This window comes from Vicia villosa, linkage group LG6, assembly GCF_029867415.1.
Source record: "Vicia villosa cultivar HV-30 ecotype Madison, WI linkage group LG6, Vvil1.0, whole genome shotgun sequence".
In the NCBI taxonomy this organism is placed as follows: Eukaryota; Viridiplantae; Streptophyta; class Magnoliopsida; order Fabales; family Fabaceae; genus Vicia; species Vicia villosa.
In genome coordinates, this window is record NC_081185.1 from 104514407 (window position 1) to 104526077 (window position 11671).

At 29.4% G+C, this 11671-nt stretch overlaps 1 protein-coding gene and 1 pseudogene across 1 annotated transcript; both read left to right on the forward strand.

Annotated features, from left to right (window-relative positions):
• The first annotated feature begins 1633 nt into the window (after positions 1–1633).
• On the forward strand, positions 1634–4078 carry LOC131614270 (uncharacterized; annotated as a pseudogene).
• A 3659-nt stretch (positions 4079–7737) lies between these two features.
• LOC131612010 (cationic peroxidase 1-like) lies at positions 7738–11421 on the forward strand. Its single transcript, XM_058883825.1, has 4 exons — positions 7738–8009; positions 10132–10323; positions 10508–10673; positions 10900–11421. The coding sequence occupies exons 1-4, from the start codon at positions 7797–7799 to the stop codon at positions 11283–11285; spliced, it is 957 nt and encodes a 318-aa protein (XP_058739808.1). The 5' UTR covers positions 7738–7796; the 3' UTR covers positions 11286–11421.
• The last annotated feature ends 250 nt before the right edge of the window (positions 11422–11671 follow it).

Here is an 11671-nt window from a genome sequence, read left to right on the forward strand (position 1 = left end):
AAAATATCATATATCTGATAGAAAATGATATATGATATTATGATATGATACAAGAAAAAATAAAATTGACATGAAAAAATGTTAGCATTTTTTATGATAAAATTTTAGCATTAAATCTAAATTTACATTCAAATTTTTATATTCAAATATCATAAGAGTATTTTTTATTTGATTTATTTTTTCAATTAAAATAGACAAACACTGAGCCGAGACTACTTAATTTGTATATCTAATTTTATTGAACTAACACAATTTCCCTTTAAAAATTAATAAAATAATTCTACACTATACAATTAATTCATATTTAGATCACAAGCACAAATTAACATATTTTTATTTCTTATTTTTAATAGTATATTCTTTATCTATACTTTTTTAATCATTACTTTAACATTATTATTTACTATTTACAATAACGTTGCGCGACCCGCCAACCTCAAATTTATTTGATGTTTCTTTATTTTTTCGATTTCCTTCTTCTGCAAGCTTTCTCAGTATCAATACATATTTATTAAACTGATCTTTTATGTAATTTAAAGATTTATACTATAGTTGTAATTATTATTTAATTGATAATACTCATATTTAATTTTATGGGAGACATTTAAAATATTAATTAATTAATTCAATTATATAAATGAGAATAATTATATAAATGAGAATAAGTTACAAATATTTTTATAAACATAAAAAGTTTACTGTTGATACAATTATTTTTATAAATGGGAATAATTTGCAAATATTTGTATAAGTGGGAAAAATCAATTGTTGATACAATTATTTAACGAGTTAAATTGTTTTAAAACTTACACGAGTTTTTAATAAATTAGAAATGCCAAAATTATTTTATAATTTACAAAAAAAATTAGTTAAGTAAACTTTTTTTATGTATATTATTAATAACAATGACATTTTATTTATACAATAGTAATCTAACTATAAGTAAAATTTGTAAATTATAAGTGTTTTTAAAATCAATTTTTTTACTTGGAAAATATTTAACCCGTGCCTCGCACGGGTCTAAATACTAGTTTCTAGGTTCGTGAATGACAAAGGGAAAGTTGTGGAACGATTTATTGCTCTACATCATGTCAAATATACTATATCTGAGGCACTAAAGGATGCTCTTTATGGTATTCTTGATCGTCACACGTTATCTATTTCAAGGATACGAGGGCAAGGATATGACGGGGCTTCAAATATGAGAGGTGAATTTAATGGTTTAAAAAGAAAGATTCTAGATGAAAATCCTTATGCTTTCTATGTCCATTGTTATGCTCACTGTTTGCAATTGGTGGTTGTGTCTGTTTCTAGTAGTTGCTTATCTATTCATGATTTCTTTGAGTACATCTCCTTGATTGTAACCACAACAAGTGCATCTTGCAAGAGAAGGGATGCTTTGACGGAGGAACAACACCAAGATATCTTGAATAGACTTGAGAGTGATGAGATATCTCAAGGAAAGGGCTTGCACCAATCATCTAGTCTCGCTAGACTCGAGGATACTAGATGGGGCTCACATTATACTATCTTGATTCGTTTGGATTAGATGTGGTCCTCCGTGTTATAGGTTCTTAGTATTGTTGATGAACATGGACGTGGACCATCTCAAGCGGCAGGTTTGGTAGAAAAAATGAAGAGCTTTAAATTTGCTTTCATTTTGAAGCTTATGTTAAAGTTGTTTGGTATCACAAATGATCTTTCAAATATCTTGAAAATAAAATATCTTAATATTGTGCTTGCTATGGAATTAGTTGATAATGTTAAAGCTCGGGTGGCTACATTGAGAGAGAGAGAGAGAGAGTAGTTGGGATGATTTATTTATTGATGTCCAAGAATTTTGTGTTGCTCAAAATATTTCGGTGCCAAATATGGATGAAGAAATACCGGTTCTGGGTCGTTCAAGAAAACAAGGGAGGACTATCACTAATCATTACCATTATCGTGCAGAGATTTTTTATGTTGCTATTGACAAGATATTATTGGGATTTTAAGAGGGGGTTTTCAAATTTTTGTTCCTCTTAGCAGGATAATTTCGATGAACGGATCTTGATTAAATCATTAATCATAAATCCAATATCAATAAGAATTCAAGAAGTACCTTTTGAAGCGTGCTTTATCATTTGATCACGAACGGCAGAAGATACCGGCGTCTCTACATAGTCCAAGCGAGTGCAAAGTGGAAGGCGGTGCTAGCCGTTCTTTCTCTGAGAAATTGACAATTAGCTTTTGTAGGGGAAAGAACTCCTATATTTATAGAGAGCTTCTAAAACTCTAATTCTCTTATTTTGGATTTTCCAAAATAAGCCCAATCTTATTTAATTAAACTATTTTAATTAAATAAATATTATTTATATTTAATCAAACTCTTTTAATTAAATAAAATAAATATTAATTAAATTAAATTATATTTAATTTAATCACATGTCAATTCTTATTTAATTAATTAAATCATATTTAATTAAATTATATATATTGAATCATTTAAATACTATTAACACATAATTAAATTATATTATATTTAATTTAATCATCCATTCCACTATAAGCACCATATGTGTGTGACCATGTAGGTTCTCGTAACGTTGGCAATAATATTAAATCACATATTTAATATTATAAATAGTGAGTGGTATCTAGCAACACATCACTGCTACCTAAGTGACGAGAATGTCGTGTGTTCTGACATGACCTTTCTATGATAATGATCATGTGTACAATTACCCTTTTGCCCTTATATCTATATTGAACACAAGGCATAGAGTGTGTCACCCTTGTATAGTCCAATATTTTATTCCTTGATCCCCAAATATACTTGATAACAGCAAATAAGCCCAATGTCTGATATTGACTTTTTTGAGCACGGTCATGCATTTTCCAGTCATACCCTATCAAGGGGCCCACAAATATTACTTCCGTATATGTAGGAGGGGAAAATCCCATCTAGGTCACTCATGTCCCTCAGCATGATTTGTAAAGTACCCATCAACCATCTTTATGGTCATCCTGTTACGGATAACGTTTGATTGGCAATAAGGTACTTGACTCCACATCTAGGGTCCATAGTGGTTTCAGGTCGAAGGGTGGTATACACCACTATCACTATGAGAATAACTTATGACATTTACATAACAAACTATGTAGTATCCTCATGGTGGGTCAATCGAGTATAAATATTACTCATAATATTTATACCTATGTGAAGACTTGATATCTCATATCCATGACCCGTGAGATAAGGTCTTCAGTCTACTCACATAATAGTCTCTATGCATTATTGTTGTCCTATTTAACAATAAAGATTGACTACGGATAATTTAAGAATAACGTTCTTATGTTTAATGAGGTCTCACGATTAAGTCACACTTAATAGGTCATTAATAGACTAATTCTTCTAAGGACTTTATTATGTCATATATAAATAACATAATAATTACAATGCCTAATAAGTATATATATATTAACAACAATATATATCCAGATCATGATACAAAAGCAGATTAAGCCAATAATGATTGGCTATTAGGGCTTACTCCAACAAATATGTGTGGAGATGGATCACCGGTTTAGTGAATGAAGTAACGTTGTGCTGGATTGCTTCTCATGTCTTGACCCCAAGAACTCTTTTTCCAAGTTTGATGTTAATAAGCTTGCTCATCATGCTAATATTTATCATATAGACTTTTTTGATGATAACCGTGGAACAATAAGGGAGAAACTTGAGACTTATGTACATCAATTAAAAAGGCATGCTTCTTTTACTTATTCTGAAGATGTTCAAAGTATGGCTATGAAGATGGTTCAAACTGAGAAACACTTGGTATTTTTATTGGTCTTTAAACTCATTGAGTTGGCTTTGATTTTTCCGGTGTCGACAGCATCCGTTGAAACAGTTTTTTCCGCAATGAAGATTACCAAGTCTAATTTGCGCTACAAGATCAACGATGTATGGTTCAATGACTTGATGATATGTTACACCGAGCGGGAGATATTCAAGTCACTTAAAGATGTTTATATTATTCGAACATTGACCGCAAAGAGGTCTCAGAGAGGGTATTTACTAGCTAATTTTATTTAGCATAGTATTCGTTTGTTAGGTTTCATATCTGTTATGTAGCACACTTTATGACTATTTATATATTATGTCACATGTAACTTGCGGTTAAAATTTTTGGCTCCGCCATTATATATATATATATATATATATATATATATATATATATATATATATATATATATATATATATATATATATATATATATATATATATATATATATATATATATTAATGGTAGTATAGTAGTGTAAAAAAAGATTACACATATATCCAATTAGAATATTTTAAAGTGCCAAATCATAAAAGTATTTTAAAATTTATAGTGTGACTTGACGCTTTACATGGTTGTCATTTGTTGACAGTGTAAAAATAATTTACACTGTCAGTGCATCATCTATTTTATATATATATATATATATATATATATATATATATATATATATATATATATATATATATATATATATATATATATATATATATATATATATATATATATATATATATATATATATATATATATATATATATATATATATATATTATGCATTTGTAATTCAGATTATATGCCACAATAATAATAAAATTATATTTCAATCCTTATTTTTCATTCTATCTCTTTCTTTCCTTATTAAAAGCATTTCATGCACTAACAAATTGATATATAGAGTTTCGGTTAGATTTTTTATTGTGTTTTCAAAAATCTTACGTCAGGGACCGTGTTTTCGGAATCATAGGTTGTTAATCATTCTTCGCAAATATGAATGGTACCAATGGCATACCGAATTCTCTTCCAATTCTTGTTCATCTCATGAAAGATTGCGGTAAAACTCTAACTGATAAGATGATAGTTGACAAGTTAATGCCTACATTGACCTCTCACTTTGATAATGTTATCGTACCCATTCAAGAGTCCAACAATGAAACTTGAAGATTTGATTGGTTTGTTGGAGGAACATGAGATGAGGATTGTTGAAAGAAAAGGTGTTCAAGATTTGATACAAGCACTACAAGCTCAGACATAGAAGAAGCATGGTGGTTCCAACAAATTTAAAAGCAAAGGAGACAAGACTCAGAGCAAGAAGTTTTGGTCTAACCCTCAAAAGCATAACGTCGATGATAGGTCTTCTGAATCCTCGAAAAGAGGAGAAGGAAACTCCTATCATAAAGACAAAGAAGAGAAAAAAAGGCATATTACGGTACCAACAATTTTTCTTTACGTGCCCAATTCTTGCAATGGTTGCATTGTGGCATATTACGGTACCAACTATTTTTCTTGTGTGGCCTAGTCTTTTGTATATATTGTATGGAGGATTTTCGTCTGACTTGTTCTTAAGGAAATTTCTAGAAACTTCTCTTCTGGATGTTTCTCCAAATTTTTCTTTTTTCCATTTTCTTTATTTTGGGGATGAAATTTGAGCTTTGACTAGAACGCATTTTCAAGTGAATCTTCTTTATGTCTATACAGTCTTTTCTCATATGCTTCAAGAGAGTCCACTAGTTATATCACTGATAGAATGGACATATCTTTGGTTTCCTCAATCGTTATCACGATTGGGTCAAACTTTGGGGGCATGGTAATTATGTTTTTCTCAATAATTTTCAAGTCAGGAATATCCTCCCAAAAGCTCTCATTTGATTAATTATTTCTTTAACTTTAGAATATTAATATTTTACCGTCTCAAACTCCTTCATCTTCAATATTTCAAAATCTCTTCTTAGAGATTGAAGTTTAACGTACGGCACATACCTTATCGTTTTCTTAAAACTCCTCCTACAACGTGTTCCATGTTTCACTGGTAGTCTTAGCTCTGATAATTTTTGAAAAAATTGCATTAGCCACCGCTTATTGCAAGGTGAACAATGCCTTTGAATTTTTCTGTTTATTTTTCTTCGACTCTTTTTAGTTAATGATCTTATGTTTTTTGCTCATATTCAGCTCATTTGGTTCATGAACCAAGTTCAACAATTTAATTTTTAAACCGAGTTTCAAACTATGTTCGAGTTTGTTCGGTTCATTTTCAAACCTAAATGCCATTGGTTATAAATATATGAAAGAGACCGGGCTCTAAGGAAATCGAGATATTTATTCAAAGGTAGCCAGTGACATTAATTAAGTTGGTACTAATATGTATTCCTCTATATTACTTGTCTTTTTCTTCAAAGCACCAAAGAAAATTGTTCATACTTTAACAAGTATTCAAGGCAAGGTCCAATGGAATGGTTGCTCGGTGCATCGCAAATATATATTGGGTCGAATGGGAAAATTTTGGGTTGGGGGTATTCCATTTAAATTTAGGGTTCATAGGCTTTTTTCTATCTCTGATCAAAAGGTTCGCTTTTTTGGAGAGGCTGGCAAGTGGGAGGGGAAGACTTGGGTTTGAGATCTTAAATGGAGAAGATTTCGCCTTTTAGAGCATGAGAGGTTATGATTTATGATCTTCTTGCCTTAGTTATGGATTTTATCCATTCCTCCTAGTCTGATAAATAATTGACAGTGGAGCCATTCTAAAGATGGCTCTTATTCTATGGCATCTACATACTCTTTCCTTCTATCTCGTGAGCTCCCTAGAGATTTTTAGATCTCAGTGGTGGAGTTGGCTATCTCTACTATTTAGAGTAGTTGAGATCTCTCTAAAGTGTTAGTTTTCTCTTGGCAATTACTGCAGGATATGATTCCTATCTGAGAGAAATTACTTAAGAGGGAGATTGACATTGGCTCAGAGGGTGTCTCTTTCCCTTTTTGTTCGAGGTTTCTAGAGTCTTTCTTTCATTTTTTATCAATTATTGTGTGGTATATAATTTTCAGATGGTTAGGTTGTTCTGTAGCCATATTCGGAGATTCTTTGACCCTTTATCAGATGTTTTACAATAGTGGTGACACGTCTAGGCTTAGCGCGCGCGCGCGGGGGGGGTTGAAATTTGACATGTTGTGGTCTGGACGATTTGGGAATCTTAGAATGATATAGTGTTTTCAAGTAAGTTGGTGGCATTAAAGGACGTGGAAGACATGAGCAATCTTTTGATTTTGAAATGGTATCATGGTAGGTATATGGGGAACTCTTGTGTTTTTTCGACCTGACTCGAAAACCCTATCTAGCATATGAGCCAATTGCAGCTTCAGTGTCTTCGACCTCCTATAAAAGTGTTTTTGTTGCTCAGTGGAAAGTAATTCCGTTTTTGCGGGTATTAGGATGGGGAGATCTAACTAGTGGTCTTTTCAGGTGCTCTTGGTTTTTGCCTTTCTCCAACTTCCGTCTTTGATTGTTTTTTCATTGCCGTTTTCTCTGATTGGCTTCTTTATTGATGTGTGTTTCGGTACTTCTTGTGTCACTTCTGAACTTCTTGTATTTTTATCTCAGACCTTTTCTTTAAAAAAAATAATAGAAAAAGAAAAGGAAGGGAGACTTGAAATAAAAGACTTGGACATAAAATATTTTATCAAAACATATTTTATTTTCAAATTTAATGTTTAAACTTAAAAATCAGAAACTCAACCACGCGTTAGATATACAAAATAATGAATTCAAGTTTTATTTTCAAATAGTAAACGAAAATATAATTTATATGAGGAGATCACATCACGTACTCAAATGGACAATATATAAAAATTCTAACAATTGTGTGACATATTGACCAAAGAAAATCACAATGTAAACCTCCTATATAAATATGTGACAAATTTATAGATACAACCACAAGTATACAATCATATAGATTCTCATTATCACCACAAACATGGTTAAAATGATTATTCCAAATGTGAAAGTTTGTTTCATGATCTTGAGTTTTGTTGGGATAGTTTCATGCCAATTGTCCTCTGATTTTTACTCAACAACATGTCCTGATGCTCTAATAACCATTAAGAATGAAGTAAATTCTGCTGTGAGTACTGAGGCTCGCATGGGTGCATCATTGCTTCGTCTTCAATTTCATGATTGTTTTGTTCAGGTATGAGAGCTTTTTCTTTTTCTATCTTTTCTATTTTTTCTTCATTTATTATATATAAATTGGATTAGCCTAAAATAAAATTACACAAACTCATGCATCCTTTTGTCTTATAAATTGTATTAGCTCAACACTAAATCATATATATTAATTAGGCTATGTACTTTGAAAACATTTTTTATTTTCATTTTATAAATTTCATAATTATTAATTTTTTTCAAAATGCAGTTTTGACCCCTCAAATTTCTTAATTGCTTGATTTTGGTCCCCCGTGTTTTAATAGCTTGATTTTGGTCCCCAAATTTTGTAATTGTTTGATTTTGGTTCCTCAAGTTTGTCCCCTTTTGTTTTGATAGTCTCATAATGACATGTAGACTATTTTTTTTTTTTCTCTTTTTTTTTCTTTTTTAAAATTTTCAATTTTTTAACTTTTTAATGACATATAGACTACTTTTTTAGTTTTCTTTTATTAGTCATATAAATTTCAATTTTTTATAAGAGATATTGCGTGTTTGTCTGTATATTTAAGAGGTCAAAACTACATTTAAGTTTATTTTTTATTAAAAAGATAAAAGACTCTTATAATAAATAATTGCAAATAAAGAAAAGATACCAAAAACAATTTTTTTTTTGTATTTTCTTATTTCCAAAAAATTACACAATTAGTCTCTTAAAAGGTCTAATATATCTTCATTAGTAAATTGAAATAAATTTTTTTTATTCATATTATTTTATTAATTATAAAAAGTAAACTAAAATAAATATAAATTTTAAAAATAAACAAAAAATGATTTTACAAAATAAACTGAATCTTAATTTGTTACACAACTTTAATCAGAATCTATACTACAAAATAAAAATTATAGTTTTACTCTTTTTTTATTATATATTATTTTGAAAACAATATTTGTATAAATTATAAATAGTTCTATAATATCAATAAATTAATAATACTTTTTTTCTACTATGTCATTAAGTATTTTTTAATTCTATAAATTTATCTTCTTTGTATATTAATAAAGAATAGTTTTATATTATGTTGATACAAAACTTTAGTCTGGCTTTAAACAGCACCCCTAGAATTAGTAATTTCTCTTAAAACTGTCAACTTTCAAACCAAAATCTTAATATTCTAAACTGTATAATCGACGAAAACAAATTTCATTACGTAATAGTTAAATAGACCAAAAAGTTGCAAGAAAAAAAATTGTTTTTGAATATTAGTTTTTTAAAATTACTATAAAATATTTAATATTTTATACCAAAAAAATACTCATATTTAATTTACAACAATAATGAAATGCTAATTTTAAAATTCTACAGATAAAATGAACAAATTAAATACACACGCATTTTTTAATATCATGTTTGAAATTTTCAAATAGTGCTTATAAAAGGATATAGAGGTGTAGTATCTCAAATGATACTTGTAATTCGTTAGGTCTATTAACTTTTGTTTATATATAAATATATACAAGAGATAATTTATACATAGTGTATATGACTTTCTACTATCTTATTTATTTTAGAATATATGAATTGCTACTCGGGTTCATTAATGAATGAGATTGCTTATTGATTTTTTAGGTGAGTTTTGGAAAGGAGTTGAATTCAAAATTTCTATATACATTAAAAATGTTTTAGTCATATAATCATATATTTGTTTGTTGTAATCAAAATTTCAATATACATTAATGAATGAGACTGTTTTTTGTATAGGAGTAACTTGACTAATATCAACTAGTTGAGTTAAAATATAAGTTTAGAGCTAAAACTGTGACAATTACATTTTATAATTTAACGCAAAATATTATCCCTATTTATTAATAAAGTATTAATTAAAATTTGATTAATCTTCCCATAAGCTTTGAAATTTTAATAAACCTTGATTTGTCAAAGTAATTTCTTTGATTTACTTATTCAAATAAATATTTTATATAGACAAGCGAATCATGCATATATTTCTTTACTTTTGTCTCATAAGAACATTTCTTTCCTTAAATTAAAAACTAATACATTTCTTATTCAACAAGCAACAAAAGTCAACTACTAAAATTAGTTCATTTTTTCCACAAACTAATTATCATTTCATTTTGTTAATCAATCTTTTGTCTTTGGTTTTCAGGGTTGTGATGGATCTGTATTGTTAGACGATACATCAAGTTTCACAGGTGAAAAAACAGCAGGTCCAAACGCGGGTTCTTTGAGAGGTTTTAATGTAATTGACACCATAAAATCTAAAGTCGAAGCTTTGTGTCCTCGTGTTGTCTCTTGCGCTGATATTGTCGCCATAGCTGCAAGAGATTCTGTTGTTGCAGTAAGTAACAAAGCCGTTTATTAGTCTTTTATTTCTGTACAATCTTTATTATATATAAAAAGGTATAATGAAAAGATTTAAAATAATTTTTAAAATATTTGAATTTTGTTCATTGAAAGTATAGTCATTTTATTAGATTGGTACTATTAATTAATATTGTAAAAATAAAATAATATCTTTTCAGCTTGGTGGACCTAGTTGGATAGTACAATTGGGGAGAAGAGACTCAACCACAGCAAGTTTTAATTCTGCAAACACAGATTTACCTGGTCCTGACTCAGATCTAAGTGATCTTATTACTGCTTTTTCTAACAAAGGTTTCACTACCAAAGAAATGGTTGCTCTATCCGGTAAATAAATTCTAAATCATTAAACACCATTTATATATATACTAGACTTCACCAACACCTTTAAAGTGTGTCAGAGTTGATATTAGAATCTGACAAACACTAACAACGACATTTGTAATTATATTTTATTTATTTTTTAAAATTATTAATGATGTCATCGTATCAATTTGTCGCGTTTCAGTGTTGTGAACTTAACTCTATTTTATGAATAAAATAAAAATTTCAGGATCTCACACAATTGGTCAAGGAAGCTGTAGATTCTTCAGAGACAGGATCTACAATGAGGACAACATAGATTCTGAATTCGCAACATCACTGCAAGCAAACTGTCCTACCTCGGGTGGTGACGACAATTTGTCACCAATTGACACCACCACACCAACCACATTTGATAACTCTTATTACAAGAACTTGCAAAACCAAAAAGGTCTATTTCACTCGGATCAAGTGCTTTTCAATGATGGATCAACCGACTCTAATGTTGATGAATATAGTAGTGACGCTTCGAGTTTTGCAACTGATTTTGCTAATGCAATGGTCAAAATGGGGAGCATTAGTCCACTTACTGGGGCAAGTGGTGAGATTAGGACTGATTGCAAGTTTGTCAATTGAAGTTTGGGGTCTTTTGGGAAGATAATGTATGTTAATTTGGGTGCTTTTGTTGTGGCAATGTTTATGGTTTTATAAATGTAATGTGTGTTTAAACTTTAATATGGATCAATTTCAATGTTTGAAATTGTTTAAACTATTGTGAAAGCTCGTATAATGCATAAATAACAATAAAATTGAAACTTGTGGAAATTATCATTCTTGGCCTTGATCTATGAAAAGAGCTATTGGTGGAAAGATGAAGTTATATTCAATCGATGGAAGAATTTCTATTGCAATTAATACTTTTGATCCTTATTATCGAGCTTTGAATCACTACAATATGTTTTACATTGATAGATTAATAATAGAGCGAAAATTTAGATCTAGGTTGCAAAGCAAAAATAAAT

What these genes read in the sequence shown, in the direction of transcription:
- LOC131612010 (XM_058883825.1), top strand. Translation starts at nt 7,797, where the DNA reads ATGGTTAAAATGATTATTCCAAATGTGAAAGTTTGTTTCATGATCTTG. An exon ending in TTCATGATTGTTTTGTTCAG is followed by an intron (nt 8,010 to 10,131) that starts GTATGAGAGCTT and finishes TTTGGTTTTCAG; the next exon opens with GGTTGTGATGGATCTGTATT. An exon ending in AGAAATGGTTGCTCTATCCG is followed by an intron (nt 10,674 to 10,899) that starts GTAAATAAATTC and finishes TAAAAATTTCAG; the next exon opens with GATCTCACACAATTGGTCAA.